This window comes from Mercenaria mercenaria, chromosome 13 (genome assembly GCF_021730395.1).
Source record: "Mercenaria mercenaria strain notata chromosome 13, MADL_Memer_1, whole genome shotgun sequence".
NCBI lineage: Eukaryota > Metazoa > Mollusca > Bivalvia > Venerida > Veneridae > Mercenaria > Mercenaria mercenaria.
Window position 1 is genome coordinate 52274469 of NC_069373.1, and position 24049 is coordinate 52298517.

Genomic DNA, 24049 nt, shown 5'->3' on the forward strand with positions numbered 1-24049 from the left:
ATGGATGAAAAGGATTGAAGTGCATTTATAATTGAAGGGTACAATAAACTTTGAGAATACTATAAATGCAACTATGCAGTGATACTTACCGTAGTATACTAAATATGTTCACTTGCGACTTCATTTTCGCGGGATTCGCGATGGATATGATTCCGCGAATATTTGTATCCGCGAAAATGTCCACGTTTTGAAAAACGCGAAATATAGTATCAGAAAACATTTCTAGGTTTACAGTAGTTCAAATTATATGTGTGTATAATACAATATACATAACAGTTTTTAAAAAATGTCTCACGATATGTCTGTATTTTGTAACTTTATCTTAAGAATTGACCAGAGTCAAATATGTATATGAGTCAAAAACGCATAAATCAAATAGTTACTCATGCCTTATAGAGAAGTCTGAAAAAGAAATTCTTATAGTCTGTTACATCATCAAGGATTTCCCTTCCCGGTGTAATTTAATGATAAGATTATTTGATATATTTAAGTCATAAAATGTTGTTTTTTTTTACACTTTTACTTTATGATCTTGTATAATCTAAAACAAGAAATTCTTAACTTTAGCCTACTGGCGGCAAGTGATTCTGCCTTTGCGTCTAGTGCAGACCAATTAGGTCAGCCGTGTAGGCTGATCATGGTCTGCACTGTTCGCTGTGCAGTCTGTAAATTTTCAGTGAACACCTTTCAAATAATAAATGGTACAGCCCAAGCTGGATGATAGACCAGTCCAATTCATAAACGTTAAACATTTATTTTGGCACATACGTAAAAAACAACAATCGAGTTATTGATATTCGCAAAGCGTGGGGTTATTAATTTTTAGATTTATACTCTCTGCGTACAGTGGTGTGTGTCTGAAAATTTAAATATGGAAACAAAAACTTCAGTTACAGTTTTAGATAAATATAAAGATGGAATAAATGTTGAGGCGGAAACAGCAAATTGCGGAAGATCTCTTTTTGTCACTAATGATGTTACGGAAGATCAAAATGCAGTAACGACAGGGGACACAAATGAGAAGAAACATGAAGGAGACAATAGTCATCTAAAAAGAGATCACTGGTCAAGTGATCTGGACTTCCTATTGTCTTGTGTTGGCCTGTCTGTTGGACTTGGAAACATCTGGCGATTTCCATACCTGTGTTACAAGAACGGCGGAGGTAAAATCTATGACACACAAACTTAATCAATTTATTCTTTTTCATTTTTTTTTTTTTCAAATTAGCGAATTTTATAATTCACACATGAATTGATATTTAAAAAAATTGTATTATTATTATATGCTCCAGGTTTAAAATGTTATCCTTGGTTTGCAATATAGGACATGAATTAAAACATTAAATAACAAATAAAAGTAATTATGTCTCCCCCAGGAGACATATTGTTTTTGCCCTGTCCGTCCGTCCGTCCTTCCGTCCGTCCGTCCGTCCGAACGTCACACTTCATGTCCGAGCAATAACTGGAGAACCATTTGACCTAGAACCTTCAAACTTCATAGGGTTGTAGGGTTGCTGGAGTAGACGATCCCTATTGTTTTTGGGGTCATTCCGTCAAAGGTCAAGGTCACAGGGGCCCGAACATTGAAAACCATTTCCGATCAATATCTAGAGAACCACTTGACCCAGAATGTTGAAACTTCATAGGATGTTTGTACATGCAAAGTAGATGACCCCTATCGATTTTGGGGTCACTCCATTAAAGGTCAAGGTCACAGGGGCCTGAAAATTGAAAACAATTTCCGGTCAGTAACTTGAGAACCACTTGACCCAGAATGTTGAAACTTCAGAGGATGATTGATCATGAAGAGTAGATGACCCCTATATGATTTTGGGGTCACTCTGTCAAAGATCAAGGTCACAGGGGCCTGAAAATGGAAAACCATTTTCGATCAATACTGAGAACACTTGACCCGAATGTTAAACTTCATAGGATGATTGTACATGCAAAGTAATGACCCTTATCGATTTGGGTCACTCCATAAAGGTCAGGTCACAGGGCCTGAACATTGAAAACCATTCCGGTCATAACTAGACACTTACCAATGTGAAACTTCACAGGATGATTGTCATGAAAGTAGATGACCCTATCGATTTTGGGTCACTTTGTCAAAGGTCAAGGTCACAGGGCCTGAACATTGAAAACATTTCGATCAATAACTAGAGAACCACTTGACCCAGAATGTTGAAACTTCATAGGATGATTGTCATGCAAAGTAGATGACCCCTATCGATTTGGGGTCACTTTAAAGGTCAAGGTCACAGGGCCTGAAATTGAAAACCATTTCGTCAGTAACTTAGAACCACTTGACCCAGAATGTAAACTCAGGAATTGTCTGAAGAGTAGATGACCCTACGATTTGGGTCATTTGTCAAAGGTCAAGGCCCACATTGGGACCATTTGACCATAACTGTATAAACCATTGACAGAATGTTGAAACTTCAAGATATTGATCTGAAGAGTAATACCCCTAGATTTTGGGGTCATTGAAGTCAAGGTACGGGCCGAACAGAAAACCATTTCCGACAATAACTGTTGAAACTTGACCCAGATGTTGAATTCATAGGATGATGACATAAGATTATGACCCTATTGATTGGGTCAATCCAAGGTCAGGTCCGCGGAAATTGAAAACCATTTCCGATTCAATAACTAGAGAACCACTTGACCAAGAATGTTGAAACTTCAAAGGATGAATGTCATAGAGAGTAGATGACCCCTATTGATTTTGGGTCACTTATCAAAGGTCAAGGTCCAGGGCCTGAAATGAAACCATTTCGATCAATAACTAGAGAACCACTTGACCAGAACGTTGAAACTTCATAGGATGATTGATCATGAAGAGTAAATGACCCCTATTGATTTTGGGGTCACTTTGTGAAAGGTCAAGGTCACAGGGGCCTGAATATTGAAAACCATTTCCGGTCAGTAACTTGAGAACCACTTGACCCAGAATGTTGAATCTTCATAGGATGATTGGTCATGAGGAGTAGATGACCCCTATCGATTTTGGGGTCACTTTGTCAAAGATCAAGGTCACAGGGGCCTGAACATGGAAATCAATTTTCGATCAATAACTAGAGAACCACTTGACCCAGAATGTTGAAACTTCATAGGATGATTGTACATGCAAAGTAGATGTTCCGTATCGATTTTGGGGTCACTCCATTAAAGGTCAAGGTCACAGGGGCCTGAACATTGAAAACCATTTCCGGTCAGTAACTTGAGAACCACTTGACCCAGAATGTTGAAACTTCAAAGGATGATTGGTCATGAAGAGTAGATGACCCCTATTGATTTTGGGGTCACTTTGTCAAAGGTCAAGGTCACAGGGGCCTGAACATTGAAAACCATTTCTGATCAATAACTAGAGAACCACTTGACCCAGAATGTTGAATCGTCATAGGATGATTGATCATGAAGAGTAAATGACCCCTATTGATTTTGGGGTCACTTTGTCTAAGGTCAAGGTCACAGGGGCCTGAACATTGAAAACCATTTCCGATCAATAACTAGAGAACCACTTGATCCAGAATGTTGAAACTTCATAGGATGATTGATCATGCAGAGCAGATGACCCCTATTTATTTTGGGGTCTCTCCATCAAAGGTCAAGGTCACAGGGGCCTGAACATGGAAAACAATTTTCGATCAATAACTAGAGAACCACCTGACCCAGAATGTTGAAACTTCATAGGATGATTGTACATGCAAAGTAGATGACCCTTATCGATTTTGGGGTCACTCCATTAAAGGTCAAGGTCACAGGGGCCTGAACATTGAAAACCATTTCCGGTCAGTAACTTGAGAACCACTTGACCCAGAATGTTGAAACTTCATAGGATGATTGGTCATGAAGAGTAGATGACCCCTATCGATTTTGGGGTCACTTTGTCAAAGGTCAAGGTCACAGGGGCCTGAACATTGAAAACCATTTCTGATCAATAACTAGAGAACCACTTGACCCAGAATGTTGAAACTTCGTAGGATGATTGTACATGCAAAGTAGATGACCCCTGTTGATTTTGGGGTCACTCCATTAAAGGTCAAGGTCACAGGGGCCTGAACATTGAAAACCATTTCCGGTCAGTAACTTGAGAACCACTTGACCCAGAATGTTGAAACCTAATAGGATGATTGGTCATGCAGAGTAGATGACCCCTAACGATTTTGGGGTCACTGTGTGAAAGGTCAAGGTCACAGGGGCTTGAACATTGAAAACCATTTCCGGTCAGTAACTTGAGAACCACTTGACCCAGAATGATGAAACTTCATAGGATGATTGGTCATGCAGAGTAGATGACCTCTAACGATTTTAGGGTCACTCTGTTAAAGGTCAAAGCCACAGGGGCCTGAACATGGAAAACCATTTCCAATCAATAACTTGAGAACCTCTCGACCCAGAATGTTGAAACTTCATAGGATGATTGTTCATGCAGCGTAGATGACCCCTATTGTTTTTGGGGTCATTCCATTAAAGGTCAAGGTCACAGGGGCCTGAACATTGATAACCAGTTCCGATCAATAACTTGAGAACCACTTGACCCAGAATGTTGAAACTTCATAGGATGATTGAACATGCAGAGTAGATGACCCCTATTGATTTTGGGGTCAGTCTATCAAAGGTCAAGGTCACAGTAGCCTGTTCATGTAAAATCATTTTTTGGAAATAACTTGAGAACCACTTGACCTACAATGTTGAAACTTAATAGGATGATTGGACATGCAGAGTAGATGACCCCTATTTATTTTGAGGTCAATTGATCAAAGGTCAAGGTCACAGAAGCCTGAACAGTGACTTGAGAACCACTAGGCCAAGAGTGTTGAAATTTAGCGGGATGATTGGACATGCCAAGTAGATGATCCCTATTGCAGCCAACCATCAGTGTCTCTTTGACTTTCGCTCCTGACCCCTATTGACTTCTTGCCTATAGGACTTTGCATTGGGGGAGACATGCGCTTTTTTACAAAAGCATTTTCTAGTTTACAACTGATATTCCTTAATTAATATGAATGTTTTGGAAGCCTATAAATCTACAACTAATTTAGATTTTCTTAAATTCATACTCATATTAAAAGTAATATTACAATCTGACAAAACCTGACAGCCAAGTGGAAATTGGTTGACTGCCGTGCAATTCATTTAAAAAAAGAAAGAAAATAATTTTAAAACTCTGCAAACTGACACAAGCTCCACCCATTTTCTGATAAATCAAATCTGCAATAGGCTTTTAAGTGAATCACAGCTGTTAGATACGCGAATCTGAATGTCATTAAAAAGTGGCAGTAGGTTCTTTTTGAATTATTAACAATATCAGTTTTGAGGCCAAAATATATTCTTCTTTCTAATAACAATTTCGAAAACGAAACAGTTTCTTTAAATCTTACAAATATTTTACATGACAATGTTGCTTTTATGCTAACTAAGGTATCCGGTAGGTGTATAACTATCAATTCACAAAAATGTATTTTAAAGAATAGCATCAAAAATGGTTGACATTTACAGTGAAAAGTCAAAAATGGTTGACATTTACAATGAAAAGTTAAAAATGGTTGACATTTACAATGCAAAGTAAAACAATGACTGACATTTACAAAGAAAGTCAAAAATGGTTGGCATTTACAACGAAAAGTCAAAAATGGTTGACATTTACAATGAAAAGTCAAAAATGGTTGACGTTTACAATGAAAAGTACCCATTTGACGATAATATAAAGCTGATCAAGATATTTTGAAAATCTAAAAAGTTCAGTTTTATAAACTTATGTAAATATATGGAAAATGACACTGTTTCATCAGGAAAAATTCTTTTTACACAAAAAGGTTGATGAAACAATGGTTAAAGACCCACCACGACCTAGTGACCTACTTTTTTCTCCCCCAAGAACTTCATGAAAATCATTCTTATAATACTGGTATAATACAGCTATATTACATGATGATAGGTGGACAATTTAGGCCCTCCCTGAATTAATATGTTTTCACAACTCCATCTACAAACTTATTCAGTCAATCGCTTTTCAGTATAGGTTTGAAAATATAGATAAATTACTATCTTACCACTCAGCTTAATATATCAAGTACTTTTCTTAATGCTACATTCATCCAATACAATGTTTAGACATTAAACACATTGTCTTGGCCTTATATATGTCACAGTAAACTTGTTAGTAGATACTTGTACTTCTCACTTTTTTTCATGCAAATCATGTATAATTACCATCATGGAAATACAAAAGAATACAGTTATTTTGTGGCGCGTCTTTAATATACAGGAAATGTATTGCCTACTGGATTGACTTGAAACCAATATGTACCCAAATAGTGTTATTTTGATATCTTTTACTCTTTCAAAGTTCCTCACAAATATTAAGTTGTAAACATTAACTTTCCACTCTTTGGGAATTTTCTAGAAGTGTTTATATCATTTATACAGTGGTTTTTATTGTGAACCATAATATTCCTTATGAAATCAAAGCACTGAAAGTACTGGAGGATCGATTGTCTCTGAACAACACAAATTGTACACATTATGCGTAAATATCAGGGGAACGTTTTGAAGGGTACACAAAATTTGACATTTAACCATATCTGTGAACTTTACTTTTGATATAAGAATGCATGTGCTTGCCTTTTGCATTCAGTTATCATATTTAACCATCCTACGAAGTATCACAGCAGTATCTTGAATGGTAATCGAGAGGTAGATTTTTTACAAAACTGAACTAAAAATCTACAGCTTGCACAACTAGTAAGTAAAGCGTACATTTTTTAAATTCGATTCAATATTTATCTATTGTCTGTAAACAATATAACATTACGAACATAAGCTATGTATAGCTTTCGACTTTAGTATATCTATTCGAGAGAGATTAGACTATATTTTTTACACTTTTTAAACACTTTTTTGCAGAGCAGGTGTGTTTTTGTCCAGTCTACAACTTTCTTATAGTAAAATACTCTCCACTGGGACTTCAACCCAGACCTCTTCCTACGTGGTGTAAGAAGCATTCTTACATTGAAATATGGTGAGGCAAAATGTTGTAAAACTAGACAATACAATATTTAAGCATATTTATCTGTAATCAGAAGAATTCAGAACAAATGTATAAATGTATATATTGTTATGCCTACATGAACTTTCCTCCAACTATTTCATTTCAAGAAAATGAGAATCATTAAGTTAATCCAGATGTAAATTCTTCAACCAAATTCAAGTTTAAGAAATTACTTCTGTAATCATTATAAAATAGGATGAGAATATCATTTCTTCATAAATACTTTCAAGTCTCTGTTGTGCAGCATTTTCTAAACCTTTAATTCTCTTGTCAAACTAGGAATAATTCAGTTATATTGGTAAAAAAGAAAACTAAAACTGAGTTGAAAGAACATACAAATTGGACATTCTGTTTTGGTTTTTTTTTTTTTTTTTTTTTTTTTTTTTGTAATCAGGAACAGAAGGAAAAGCACTTAACTGTAATGCATCAAATCAGAATATTTTCTACAATAATAGGGCAAAGTAGTTTTTAGATAAACTAAAAGTTTTAAAAAATGCTATTTTTTAAAAACTTTTGAAAATGTATTTCTAAAATAACTACCAGGAGTAATAACCATTAATCAGACATCAGTTGAGTTGTGACTTAATTACTAATATTCTAAAAAGCAAATCTGAGTTTCAATGAACTTATGGGAATTTATTTGGCTAGATGGAATCCTTAAAAGTTACCAGTGACAGAATACACTTATCTTTGCTCTTCATTATGTATGCATTGAAAAAAAGTTAAATGAAACAATATGTTGGTTAGGATTGTTTAAAAATGAAGAAGAAAAACATGACATTCAGCCCTAACATTTACTCAGTCATGCTTTATACAATGTAACATACAGTGAAATTCAAATAAGTTTTAGTTCATACATCATTAATTTCATCATCCGATTCAGGGACGTACCTGGGCATACGCCTATACACCTGTGCTAAATTCAAATAAGTTTTAGTTCATACATCATTAATTTCATCCTCTGATTCAGGGACGTACCTGGGCATACGCCTATACACCTGTGCATACAATTCAAAATTCGGCATCGTGAAAATCTAAAGGCTCAATATGCTAAAAATGCAATAAAATGAAAAGCTAAAGGAGGTTAGGTGGCTATTCAAAGTTCTTCATTTGAACAATATCATCTAAATGTGATTATCTAATTCGTTTTCGAATTATTGGACATACTTTGTTTTTTTTAATAATCGTAAATACCAAAATAAAAAAACATAAAAAGTAGGTGGAGATTTCCCGGAAGCATAGCAAACACAGCAAGTGACACAGATCGTCAAAAAGGCATGTCATAAATAAAAACTCGCACGCACGCACGCAGAAGTACACAAACTGACAGCGAGACCAAAACGAACGGATAAAGGAACACACTATGCACTGTCAATGAAGAGCCAGTGGCAACACAATCGAATGATACATCTATTTATATCTTTCTTCTTTCTAAGTCATATACTTCTTAAAAAGAAGCAATTTTACAGATGAAAGCTGGTCTTACTGACAGTGTTTTTCCTGTTTATCATATTTGCAGTTTGCAGTTCTCATTATAACCAATTTTTATCAGTGAAATCAATATTATTGTAACCAATAGCTCAAATGTAAACAAACTGGTATAAACTATTAGTTACACAGCTTGTTGGTGACATGATACGGGATATACAGAACAGAACAGAACATATTTTATTTCTCACAAAAACTATTACAGTTTCTAGTTACAAGCAAAAACATTTTAATATTCATGTGATAACGAAAATGTGACATTAAGAATACAGATGTGTCCAAATGAATGGATGGAAAATATTTTCGGAAGCTCGAGCCTGATATGGATTTTTCGAGACAGCGTATATCCCGTATCCTGTCACCGACAAGCTGTGTAACGATTTTATCTTGCCAACTACCCTTTACTTACATGCTATAATCTAATATTTTGTATATTAACAAAGCGGCAGCCATTTTTTTTAAATCAAAATTCGTATCTGAAATGTACTAGCAGGATATGGAATATATCCTGTCTCCACGTGACGTCTATTGACCAATAGAAATGCAAGAAACTTGTAGGAGGCAAGATAAATGTGTATATTCATATTGGACATCCCTTGGTTAAAGTTTTCTATAGAAAAAATTCACATAGATATGTCTCACAAGAACCAACAAGAGCTGTCTGTAAGATAGCACGCTCCACTTTTCTCAGTGCTTGACTCTGAATGAGAGTTTGGCCAGTAAAAAAATCCAAGTTAAAAAGGGACATAACTCTGTCAAAATTCAAATAAGAGTTATGTATGTTGTGTGTGTTATGTTATGAAATTGTGTCTCCTGGTGTAGTCTTTGATAGTAAATAACTATTTTGAGTTTCAAGTCAAAAGCTTTAATAGTAACAGAGATATTTGACTTCATCAAAAAATTCAACAAAAAAAATCTAAGTTAAAAAGGGACATAATTCTGTCAAAATTCAAATCAGAGTTATGGGGATTGTTTCTTCTGGTGTAGACTTTGATTGTAAACAAGTATTTTAAGTTTCAAGTCAAAAGCTTTGATAGTAACAGAGATATTTGACTTTATCAAAAACTTTAACCAAAAATTCTAAGTTAAAAAGGGGCACAATTCTGTCAAAATTGGAATCAGAGTTATGGGGATTGTTTCGCCTGGTGTAGACTTTGATGGTAAACAAGTTTTTTAAGTTTCAAGTCAATAGCTTTGATGGTAACAGAGATATTTGACTTTATCAAAAACTTTAACCAAAAATTCTAAGTTTAAAAGGGGCATAATTCTGTCAAAATTCAAATCAGAGTTATGGGGATTGTAGACTTTGATAGTAAATAACTATATTTTAATTTTCAAGTCAATAGCTTTGATAGTAACAGAGATATTTGACTTTATCAAAAACTTTAACCAACGGCGACGCCGACGCCGATGCCGGGGCGAGTACAATAGCTCTACTTTTTCTTCGAAAAGTCAAGCTAAAAATGCTCAGTTGGCAAACTGAAGTAGAAACATTCGAAAACATGTAAGTGAAGCAAGTGTATTAATGCAATGGGAAAGATGTAGGTAAACCCTAAAACGCTAAGGAAGTTTTTGCTAAAAATGAAACGTCGCTGAAATACATATTCAAAGATTTGACATATTACGAAAAAGCATCCGGTGCTAAACTCAATAAAGATAAAACATTTGGACTTTTTATTGGCAAACTAAAAGGGAAAACGCCGTCTTTCAAGGAAATCAAATGAACAAAATCGTATGTAAAAACACTTGGCGTTCACCACGGTTACAATATCGACAATGATGCAATATGGCGGGCTAAAATAAATAAAATAAAGAGCTCTTTACAAGTCTGGAAATCAAGAAATCTGACCATACAGGGTAAATCTTTATTGATAAAAACGTATGTTTTTTCTGTATTGAATTTTGAAATTGAAAGTAGAGGTATTCCGGAAAAATATGAAAAAGAACTTGAAGATTTGATTTCGAACTTTTTATGGAACGGAAAAAAGTCGCTTGTTGCTAAACTGACGTTGAAAAAAGAGAAATGGCAAGGGGGAATAAATTTATATAATATTTCAGATATACGAGAATCACTTAACATTAAAATGATTTATAAAATCATACACTCAAAGTTAGATAACTGGAACTCAATTGGTAAATATTATTTACAGTCGTCAGATAACATCTATTCACAGACATTCTTTCTTTGCAGATGTTCATATTTAAATAATATCAATTATGAAAGAAGAATGTCTTCGTATTATGCACTGGCAATAAAGCACTGGAGTAAACTACTTCAAAAAATAACACCAGTGACGGTAGAAGATATTTTAGATACTTCCTTGTTTAATAATATACTTTTTCATATGAATCCTATTCTCATTAAATCCTTTTTAGAAAGCGGTATTACAAGTATTAGACATATATGAGATCTGGAAAAAAAGCAATTTATATCAAGTAATCAGATTTTTCAAAAGCTAAAAAGAAGGGTAAATTGGATACCTGAATGGTCAGTTGTAAGAAGTAGTATTCCAGCAAAGTATTTATCTATTTTAAAGTCAAATGAAGACTCAAAAACAGCAAATAAGCCCTTTTTAAAGTTTAAAAATCTTGAACTTTTGACAAATGGGTTTAAATTGGTACATTACTCGAACTTGCAGATAGAGCATAAAATTGGCCCAATTTGGTGACACACTTTGCATATGTTACAAGAATAACATCAAGTAACAAGATGTAACATTAAGTAACATGTAAAGACGTTTAAATAGTGTTCAGTAGCATGCAGATAGTCGCCTACAAAAAGACGCCTCATTTCAAACACGCGTAACATAAGTAACATCCATGTAACATTCTTGTAACATCCTTGTTACATCTATATAACACTACTAAAGACGTTTTTCGGCAAAATTTAAGAAATGGGGTGTAACATGCGTAACATTTTGACTGCAAAAAAACGCCACTTCTCAGATACACGTAACATAAGTAACATCCATGTAACAGCCTTGTAACATTATTGTTACATCTATATAACACTACTAAAGACGTTTTTCGGCCAAACTTTAGAAATGAGGTGTAACATGTGTAACATTTTCACTACAAAAAGACGCCACTTCTCAGAAACAAGTAACATAAGTAACATCCATGTAACATCCTTGTAACATCCTTGTTACATCTATATAACACTACTAAAGACGTTTTACGGCCATATTTAAGAAATGAGGTGTAACATGTGTAACATTTTGACTACAAAACCACGCCACTTCTTAGACACACGTAACATAAGTAACATCCAATGTAACAGCCTTGTAACATGCTTGTTACATCTATATAACACTACTAAAGACGTTTTTCGGCCAAATTTAAGAAATGAGGTGTAACATGTGTAACATTTTGACTACAAAAAGGCGCCTCTTCTGAGACACACGTAACATAAGTAACATCCATGTAACAGCCTTGTATCATCCTTCTTACATCTATATAAAACTACTAAAGACGTTTTACGGCCAAATTTAAGAATTTAGGGTGTAACATGCGTAACATTTTGACTAGAAAAACACGCCACTTCTCAGACACACGTAACATAAGTAACATCCATGTAACATCCTTGTAACATCTTTGTTACATTTATATAACACTACTAAAGACGTTTTTCTGCCAAATTTAAGAAATGAGGTGTAACATGTGTAACATTTTCACTACAAAATGGCGCCTCTTCTCAGACACACGTAACATAAGTAACATCCATGTAACAGCCTTGTAACATGCTTGTTACATCTATATAACACTACTAAAGTCGTTTTACGGCCAAATTTAAGAAATGAGGTGTAACATGTGTAACATTTTGACTACAAAAGGCGCCTCTTCTCACACACACGTAACATAAGTAACATCCATGTAACAGCCTTGTAACATCCTTGTTACATCTATATAAAACTACTAAAGACGTTTTACGGCTAAATTTAAGAAATGAGGTGTAACATGTGTAACATTTTGACTACAAAAAGGCGCCTCTTCTCAGACAAAAGTAACATAAGTAAAATCCATGTAACAGCCTTGTAACATCCTTGTTACATCTATATAACACTACTAAAGACGTTTTACGGCCAAATTTAAGAAATGAGGTGTAACATTGTAACATTTTGCCTACAAAAAGACGCCACTTCTCAGACACAAGTAACATAAGTAACATCCATGTAACAGCCTTGTAACATCATTGTTACATCTATATAACACTACTAAAGACGTTTTACGGCCAAATTTAAGAAATGAGGTGTAACATGTGTAACATTGTAACATTTTGCCTACAAAAAGACGCCACTTCTCAGACACACGTAACATAAGTAACATCCATGTAACAGCCTTGTAACATCCTTGTTACATCTATATAACACTACTAAAGACGTTTTTCGGCCAAATTTAAGAAATGAGGTGTAACATGTGTAACATTTTGACTACAAAAAGGCGCCTCTTCTCAGACACACGTAACATAAGTAAAATCCATGTAACAGCCTTGTAACATCCTTGTTACATCTATATAACACTACTAAAGACGTTTTACGGCCAAATTTAAGAAACAAGGTGTAACATTGTAACATTTTGCCTACAAAAAGACGCCACTTCTCAGACACAAGTAACATAAGTAACATCCATGTAACAGCCTTGTAACATCATTGTTACATCTATATAACACTACTTAAGACGTTTTACGGCCAAATTTAAGAAATGAGGTGTAACATGTGTAACACTGTAACATTTTGCCTACAAAAAGACGCCACTTCTCAGACACACGTAACATAAGTAACATCCATGTAACAGCCTTGTAACATCCTTGTTACATCTATATAACACTACTAAAGACGTTTTTCGGCCAAATTTAAGAAATGAGGTGTAACATGTGTAACATTTTGACTACAAAAAGGCGCCTCTTCTCAGACACACGTAACATAAGTAAAATCCATGTAACAGCCTTGTAACATCCTTGTTACATCTATATAACACTACTAAAGACGTTTTACGGCCAAATTTAAGAAATGAGGTGTAACATTGTAACATTTTGCCTACAAAAAGACGCCACTTCTCAGACACAAGTAACATAAGTAACATCCATGTAACAGCCTTGTAACATCATTGTTACATCTATATAACACTACTAAAGACGTTTTTCTGCCAAATTTAAGAAATGAGGTTAAACATGTGTAATATTTTGACTACAAAATGGCGCCTCTTCTCAGTCACACGTAACATAAGTAACATCCATGTAACAGTCTTGTAACATCCTTGTTACATCTATATAACACTGCTAAAGACGTTTTTCGACCAAATTTAAGAAATGAGGTGTAACATGTGTAACATTGTAACATTTTGCCTACAAAAACACGCCACTTCTCAGACACACGTAACATAAGTAACATCCATGTAACATCCTTGTAACATCTTTGTTACATTTATATAACACTACTGAAGACGTTTTTCGACCAAATTTAAGAAATGAGGTGTAACATGTGTAACATTTTGACTACTAAAAGACGCCACTTCTCAGACACACGTAACATAAGTAACATCCATGTAACAGTCTTGTAACATCCTTGTTACATCTATATAACACTACTAAAGACGTTGTACGGCCAAATTTAAGAATTGAGGTGTAACATGCATAACATTTTAACTAGAAAAACACGCCACTTCTTAGACACACGTAACATAAGTAACTTCCATGTAACATCCTTGTAACATCTTTGTTACATCTATATAACACTACTAAAGACGTTTTTCGGTCAAATTTAAGAAATGAGGTGTAACATGTGTAACATTTTGACTACAAAAAGGCGCCTCTTCTCAGACACACGTTACATAAGTAACTTCCATGTAACTTCCTTGTAACATCTTTGTTACATCTATATAACACTACTAAAAACGTTTTTCGGTCAAATTTAAGAAATGAGGTGTAACATGTGTAACATTTGTAACATATTGCCTACAAAAAGACGCCTCTTCTCAGACACACGTAACATAAGTAACATCCATGTAACAGCCTTGTAACATCATTGTTACATCTATATAACACTACTAAAGACGTTTTTCGGCCAAATTTAAGAAATGAGGTGTAACATGTGTAACATTTTGACTACAAAAAGGCGCCTCTTCAACAATAAAGCTCCGCAGCTAGCCAGGAGAATGCAGAGCCTGATAATAACCTGCAAAGTAGCACTTCAGTGGATTCCATCCCATTGTGGACTTGCAGGCAATGAAGAGGCATACAAACTGGCTAAGCTAGGAGCTCCGTCAGAACAACCAACAGAACCTGTGAGTTACAAGGAGAAAGTCACCATCATCAAGGCACTAACGAGACCAAGGATGGAGGAAGATGCTTTTCATCTCATTGATCGGTCTGAACAAGTGATGATGGTCAGGCTCCGGTCAGGGCACAACAAGCTCAATGCTCACATGTACAAAAAATACAGACTGACACCATCACCAACTTGTCCATGTGGTGAAGAAGATCAGACTGCGGAGCATATACTTCAGAGATGTAAAAGGCATGACCAGGAGCGAGCTGCGACTTGGCCGATAGATACCTCAATCCATCAGAAATTGTATGGAGGCATTGAGGATCTGCGGCAAACCACAAGTTTCATCGAGGCTACTGGTCTGACAGTGTAGTCGCGAACGATAAGAAGAAGAAGAAGATGTGTAACATTTTGACTACAAAAACACGCCACTTCTTAGACACACGTAACATAAGTAACATCCATGTAACATCCTTGGCTAGGGGATTTTTGAAGTTGTTAAAGAGTTTTGCATGGATTTTAATTCTTTGGGGAATATTGATAGGGGCACCAAAGGAGCGTTTCTGTGAAATTTAGTGTATATCTGCCCAGTGGTTTTGAAATTTACAATAGGGTCACCAAGAGATCATTCCTACAAAATGTCTTTTAAATCCGGCTAACAGTTTCTGACAAGGGATTTTCAAAGTTTTTCCTTTCGGTTACCATGGCAACTAGTGGTCTGCGTGGAATTAAATTCTTTGGGCACTCTAGAAAGGGGGCCACCCAAGTATCATTCCTTAGAAGTTTGGTGTAAATCTGCCCAGTGGTTCTGAAGTTTTTTTTACAAATTGTTGACTCACGACGGACATCAAGCAGTCACAAAAGCTCACCTTGTCACTACGTGACAGGTAAGCTAAAAATGGTATATATGTATGTATGAATGTATGTATGCATGTATGTATGTATACTGCTTGACGCCCCTTTCGGGTATAACTAGCAGGTGCGCGTCTGTACCAGAATAAAAGTTAAAAGAATGACAGTAAGATGTCAAAGGAAGACAGTGCAAGATAAAACTGTATTAACAAGAGTAAAATCAGGATAAAAACAGGGTGTGGTCACTTAATAGTAGTGGGATGCGTTAACAGCATGTCTGAAATGTTCAGGATCAGGCTGATTAACGATCAGGGGTGGCAGTTGATTCCATAGGGTAACGGTGTATGGATAGAAAGAGACCTTAAAAACATTAATGTTTGTATGAATCTGCCTAAGAGAGTGGTCGTGCATATGACGTGTTCGTCTCCATGGCTGTACTAGATACGGAGGAATTGGAATAGCTACGTAACCATGAGCGATTTTGTAAAACATGAAAAGTCTAGCAATTGTCCGTCTGTCCTCGAGTGTCTGCCAACTGAGATCATTTAACATATTTGTTACACTATCATGATATGAGTATTGACCCTTTACCCACCTGGCAGCTCTTCTTTGCACCATTTCTATTTTATGTATGTTTCTTTGTGTGTGTGGTGACCATACCGTAGAGGCGTACTCTAGTTGTGGCCTAACTAGAGTCTTGTAGGAGGTTTCTTTAATATTTTGGTTTTTGACTGGGAGGTTTCTGCGTAAGAAACCAAGTGATTTGTTTGCATTGTTTGTGATTCTATCTACATGTGTGTTCCAGGAGAGATCATTTGCTATATCTACCCCTAGATATGGTGCGAGGGGGCTGGGGGAAGAGAAAGATATGCGTAATATTTTGACTACAATTTGACGCCTTTCCTCAGAATGGCGAGATACTTCCAATAGCTGGCACTTAATAGCAATTTTTTAAACACTTTTACCGTGCCGTTTTTTTTTATATAAATTTATGGTATTTCCTCAAGCTCAAGTAGAGACAAATTTCAAAGTGGTTGCCTTTATCCAAAACGTTTGCAGAGAATTCATTATGCCATTATTTTTTTATGAAAGAAACATCAAACTGTTGGTAAACAATTATAAAACTTAAAATAAAACCTGTCAATATCATTTTTTCTAGGGTGCCTCGAGTAAACGGATTTAATGAGACAGAATTCTAACTCCAACATTGAAATATTAAGGTCGAATCCTGCGGGTCTGCTTTGAATTTTGCTCACTTTATTCAAAAATAACCTTGGGGCAGAAGTAAAACCTACCTACATTTCTTCCACAATATGTAATCTAAAGAATTAAGGCAAAATAGAGAACTTTTACCGCATGTAACTCGGTATTTTTAAAGATGTCTAACCCTACCCCTTCTGTTTCAGAGGTAAATTCACTTTGAACAGCAAGAAAACGCTTATCAAATGAATATTTTCCATTTTTGTACAATAAAATCAATAACAGTCTTGAAAGAAGTTAAAACTTACTAGAAAAAAGGGAAAATAAGGGGGAAAAATTGGTCCCAGTGGGGCTTGAACCTACGCCCCCCTGAAAATTGCAGTCAAAGTAGGTTTATAGTAGGAATTGAATACTCTTCAAAAAGGAGGTACTCTATTATGGGCCTAATACCTTAACATGATCTTCAGGATCGAATGTAAAACATGTTTTTATCACGTGTCACAGTCAGAAATTTATCAGGTTTGAGAAAGAAATATGTTGCATTTCGTATCTGTTAATATAATGAGACTTATATGGTATTAACATTATTCAAACTCTATATCGCGTTGGTATTAATATTATTCAAACTCAATATCGCGTTATGTGAAAAAAGACCGTTTCCGGCAGGTATGCATGTTCCTTTTTGTCAGGACTTACCATTTATATATCAATTTTATACACTATTTAATTAATAATAATAATAAAATATAATTTTATCAAAAACGGTGTAAATATCAGATTGAAATCAATGAACATTTAATGTTCATGCCTCGCGCGGTGTCTTAAAAAAATATTTTTAGTGTTTTGGTTGTTGTTTGTGTGTGTGTGTGTTTTTTGTGTTTTTATTTTATTTTTTCTGTAAATGACAAGTTTGAAAAGGCAATGGTTCGAGATTATATGGCTATAATGTTACAAATGATTTAGTTATATTCCACGGAGTAATAAAAAGTAAAGGTGCTAAAACCCAAATAACCACTTTATCAACTTTGTGTACATAATAATATTTTATGATCGGATCAAACGATTAAATGTGATAAATATTTTGCAGCAAATATGACACGTATTTTTACATATCGTCGCGTGAGTGGAACGATGCTCTATCTACCATTTTTTAAACATGGCGAAAATCGCTTCCAAAGTTTAACTCTCGTCTAGTTTCTTTATGTCTGGGCGAAAAAGATGATAAATATATCTACTTGTTCCTTGCGTTTAGTTCTTTCAGATTGTAAATGTTTTCAAATACCTTTCGTTTTTACTTTTCTGCAATTATACATTTTTCACTTTGGAGATAGAGCAAATTTGAAAAAAAAAAAAATGTTTAAGGTGTATTGCTCTATCGGGACATAGAGCACTGTAAATTTACAAAATTGGACATAGAGCAAGATAATATTTATTACAATTGTATATGGAAAATAGGGCAAGAGCTCTTAAACAGTAATTACAGTCGTTGTACTCATTTTGAAATTATTTAAAGGAGGATTGGTTTTGGTTTTAGTATCGTCAAACTGACACAATATTATAGCCCATATTGCAACTTTTAAGATTGTCATTGTAGAGGAGGACTCTAGGCGCATTATTTTTGGCACGGGCGGATACCTGGGTATATGACTTCCTTCGTGTCAGCTAGATGGCTTCCTCACATGAAAAAGCGAGGTTTCAAACAGTGGTGAGGGGCAGGTGTTCAAAAATCAGAAGATTTGGACTGATTTGCCTATTTTTTACCATGCTGTCCAAATTGTTCAGAGTTAACTAAACTACTACGCTACAGACATAATTGACTATTAAACTAGGCATATTGGTCGAAATTATTTGCAGATATTGGATATTCGTAAAACCCTATCGTAGTATTGTGTTAAACAACAAAAAAATTTGAAGTTTAATTACTCAGTGACCGCAATAATTATTATCAACAATGAAAAACAGATCTAAAATCGTTTTTAGTCGTAACTATTCTACATGTATTTGCCAAATACAACTAACTTCTAATTACGCTGAGTAAGATTGTCCATGTTTTGTTATCGGTTGGCATTAAGTTTGACATAATACTAAGCATTATAACAATACCTAATAACATTGTCTTTGCAATTAAATATTCTCAGTAATAACTGTATTCTTTCATAAAACAACAGTTTTTATATTATGTTCAATTTCTGCATGTAACACAATGTGTTATTCATGTCTCTTTTTAGCTATTAGTATAGGTGGATTGTACGGCGTCCATCGTCCGTCTTCCTGCGTCAACAATGTACTTAAAATTCTTCTCCTCTGAAACTACTGGTTACATTTATACCAAAACTTGGTCAGTAGAATTTTCAGATAGATCTCTATCAAGTTTGATCAAATGGTTAATCTTGGCCCCTTTAAGGGCCGCCAGAGCAGAAAAAAAATAGGAAAAAACATTTAAAGAACTTCTCATGAACCTCTTGGTGGATCTTCATCAAACATAGTCTGTAGCATCATTTTAATATCCTCTCCCAAATTTGTTCAAATGGGGACGAGTGGCCCCTTTGAGGGGTTACCAGAGCTAAAATTATAAATGTCTTTAAATGATTTCTTCTCATGAACCACTCGATGGATCTTCTTCAAACTTGATTTGTAGCATCATTATAAGGATCTTCACCAAAATTGTTCTGTTGGGGGCATTTGGTCCCTTTCAGGGGCTGTTAGATTTCAAAATAAAAATACCTTTAAACGACTTCTCATGAACCACTTGATGGATATTCACCAAACTTGGTCTAGAGATCAGTATAAGGTCCTTTCTCAAATTTGTTTGATTAAGGGCACTTTGTCCCTTTTAGGGGCAACTAGAGCTACAAATAGAAATACTTTCTTGTCATGAAACCGCTTGACGGATCTTCATCAGAGATGGCCAGTGGCATCATTGGAGGGCTCTCTTCCAATTTTATTCAAGCGGAGGCTGTTTGCTCTTTCTAGGGCTAAAATTAAAACTACCTTTAATAACTACTTCTGATGAATCACTCAATGGATTGTCATCATTCTCTGTCCGTAGCATCATTATAAGGTCCCTCCATTTCTTTTTAATTGTGGGTAGGGATGGGGGGCACTTGGCCTTCTAAAGGGCCACTAAACCTTAAGCTACAAATGCCCTTAAATGACTACTTCTCAACCGCTTGATGGATCTTCATCAAACATTTATTAGGTCCTTTAACAAGAGTTAAAAATAGAGATATCTTTTACTAAATTCCTCTCTAACTCCTGAATGGGTCTTCATAAAACCTTGTCTGGAGCATCATTATAAGGTCCTTTACCATGTTATGTCTTATAGTCAAATAGGAACACTTTGGCCCTTTTAGGGACCACTGGAGTTGAAAAAGAAATAACTTTAAATGATTTCTTCCTATGGTTATGTGTTTTGGTGCGTGACAGCAAAATGATCATGATAAAAAATAATGACCAGCTTAAAAGATTTTCACCAACCCTAGTTAGAAGCAAAGTCAGATTGTTAAGGTTTTCTTCAGTTGAAGCATTTAGGCCCATTTAGGCCTCTTGTTAACTTTTCACATAATTCTGACAATTAAATCAAGGCTCAAAGATATTATATCGCAAATAATATGTCCCGGTCATACCTTTCATACTAATCTTATTGTATATATTCATTTTAGTTTCTGCATGTCGTACTCAAAACTGGTGGCATACATTTCAACTTAATACTGAGTATCATAACAAGAATTCATAGCATTAATTTTACAATTAACCATTTGCAGTCACAGCACATATGTTTTATATTCGGTACAGTTACATCATGTGATACTTTAATAGTTTTGTGGCATTGATTTTGATTCACACCAACCATTTGTAATAAGTATTGGTTACTTGAAATTCTAAGAAACATCTATTCTCTCTTACAAACACAATCGTTATTTATATTTCTCACAGTTTCTTCATGTACGTACTTTCATTTAGCATTAACGATAGGATTTTTGCATCTGGTAGTAGGGATATTGTACTGCCAGTTCTTGTTGTCTTATACTAAACAAGAAATATCTTTAAAAATGATGGTCGGCGAATTGTAATAAGGAAAGAAGTTTATGAATTTTTCATCTAACATTCATCTTTCATCTAACATTTTTCAAATTGCAAAACTAAACACCGCATTTTAACAATTTAAATGGTTCTCTTTTAATTTTTCGCAAAGGTTTCGTAGGGTTGCAATTTTGTTTCGTTTATCCTTAGACGAATAATTACAGCAGTAGTTTGATGAAGATTCATGAAGCGCTTCATGAGAAGAAGTCATTAAACGTGTTTATATTTTTAGCTAAATTGGTCCCTATCCCCATTTGTAACAAAATAGCAGGAGACCTTACGATATTGTTACACATCGAGTTTGATAAAAATCCATTACATTTTAGTGGTTAATGCGAAGAAAGGCATATCTACTTTGAGCTATAGTGGTCCCTAATAGGGCCCAAGTTCCTATATAAATAAATTTGGAAGAGGACCTTATAATGATGCTCCAGACCAAGTATGACAAAGATCCACCAAGCTGTTCATGAGACGCTGTATAAAGGCATTTCTAGTTTTAGCTCTAGCAGCCCCTAAAAGGGGTCAAATGTCCCAGCTGAACAAAGTTGGCTGCGGGCCTAATAAAGGTGCTAAAAAACAAGTTTGATTAGAATACATGAGAAAAAAATCAATTAAAGGATTTTTTTATTTATTATTTTTATTTATTTCTAAAATAGGCCAACTGATCCCGCCGCAAACAAATGCATATTCGCTATTCATGAATCTTTGGACAATGACGTCACACCTATAAAAAAGTGAAGGTCAAGCAAAACGTACAATTGTAATTATATCAATATTTCTGTTTCATAAGCAAAGTTTGACCGTAGTCATATCACATAGATAAACTGTATGCAGCGTACCTTCATTTCAGTGTAATGAGATCCAGTCATTATATAGCATATATATAATAAAACAGATTTCAACCGAGTTCAATATTTGCATACCATACTAAAGAAAAATATTCACATATAATAAATCAGTTAAATAATTTATAACAAATATATCAAAGCAAACAAGTACTCATTTTAATATGCAATCTGAATAAGTCACAAAAGCAAGAAACCTTTTCATATACAGACGACAATTGTAACAAGGAAAATCTTTTAAAAAGCACTTCTCTACATAAAAGACTCTTATCACACCCTTATTCATGTCATACGCAGACCGTATTCAGCTCTTTCTTTAATTTGATATATGTTGGTATTTGAACAGGTTTTTATCATATTTATTAAACTTACTTATCATTTTGAGATATATCAATATTCTTGCTAAATATACTGAGCCAAAGAAAGCTTTAAAACTGTGAACAGCGTCGTTTAGGATAAACGCTTTGTCTACATTTCACTCAGCGTAGCACAATCAACAGAGTGAAAGAAATTGACACTCTCGTCCAATCAGGCAGAGTGTTGCATAAATCTTCCATTTTGATAAATTATCTATAATGCGTTATCAAGTAGTTTGACTTGCAAACTGAAGTCACGTGGCATAGGTAACGAAAACGAATTTAGACGGCGTTCGCCGAAAAAAGTGATCAAAAACAAAATTAGTTGGTGCCTTATTGTAACTTTGTAAAGTAAAATATGTTCTGTTTTGGTTTTATTTCTACTGCTTTTAATAGACAATAACACAAATTTGCTTCACGGAAACATGTTTGCAAATATCGCTGTTATATCAGGCGCGTAGCTGGGACATTTTACATAGTACGCAGAGGCGATGTGGGGGTCGGGGTATCCACCCCTTGATTATTTTTTTAATGTGAGAACGGCAAATGGTGCAAATTTTAGCGTATATTTGAAGCATAAATATTGCAAGAATAATTTATCCTTTCTCATTTCTTTTATATAAAATGTATTGTTTTACTAGCTGTTCGTGTAATATTGCACATATAAACTGTGGTTCATGTAGGCCTACATGTGTGCAAATATTTATTCAAAACAGATGGTTCGTGGTAACACATTTTCAAAATATTATTATGACTGGATATATCATTCAAGGGATATGTCTATAAGTATATATATATGCGATAGTTGTTAACAGGAATTTTGCCATATCGCAAGCTTTGCCATCGTGATTCCGCGCTTCACGTATCGCCTGTCCATGATGGAGAAGCGTGACACGCGAAATGACGACGACGAAGCGCAAGATTATGATTGCAAAGTGCGAAATTAAGCAATGTTCGTGATTTCACGCTCTGCTTTCTCTATGAATATGAGAAGCGCGAGGCCACGACGGCGAAATGGGAGATTTGAACAATTTCGTGCTTCGCCATTCGCGTATCACCTGCGCATGTTAGCGAAGCGTGAAGAGCGAAATAACGGTGGCGAAGCGAGAGATCACGATGGCGAAGTGCGAAATTAAGAAAATTTCGAGATTTTGCGCTTGTGATCTCGTGCTTTGCCGTCATGATTTCGTGTTTCGCCGTCGTGATCAAACAGTTCGCTTATCACCTGATGGAGAAGCACAAAACGCAAAATTATGTTCGTGATCTCGTACCTCGCCATTATGATTTCACGCTAGCAAAATTAATGTATACAGTTAACTTCAAATATAACGAGCACAGTTATAATGAATTTTCGATAAATTTTTGGTTATAAGGAACAATTTAAAATGTCCCTTCAATGTAAAACAAAGTGGTTATAGCAAACATGATTATAGAAACTATCGGGTGTAAGGAACATATTTCCACGTCCCAGTGTTGAAATATACATTGAAATAACATATATTAGGCTATAGCCTAATAGTCCTTTTAAGAAGTTTTATACAAGGGTTGAACATTAGCACTGGGCAGACATTGTACTAACATACTGATTCATAAAACAAATGTTAAAAACATAGCGTGATGGCTGATATATCTCAACGACATCTAAAACCAAGTACATTGTATTACTCTGAAATCTTGATCTGATAAATTTTAAGAATCTTGTTTAAGGTCTTCTGAAATATAATACATATAATTTAGTTACCTATTAGGCCATTGAAAATTATGTAATTACCAATAATAAAGAAAGAAGATATTTATCTCACTGTGAACTGGTTCACGAACTATCTGAATTAGTCTCTAACCTAGGATGACATGTACCGGTGTCATACCCGGGCAATAATTGGGTATAATTATTTGATTTCT

General features: G+C 35.0%; 1 protein-coding gene across 1 annotated transcript in view; it reads left to right on the plus strand.

Moving 5' to 3' along the window:
* Positions 1-758: 758 nt before the first annotated feature.
* LOC123528532 (sodium- and chloride-dependent GABA transporter 2-like) overlaps positions 759-24049 on the plus strand; it is a 97046-nt gene continuing 73755 nt past the window's right edge. The window contains exon 1 of the mRNA XM_045308299.2: positions 759-1163. Within this exon, the coding sequence (XP_045164234.2) occupies positions 872-1163 (292 nt within the window). The 5' untranslated portion in view covers positions 759-871. The remainder of the gene's footprint in view (positions 1164-24049) is intronic.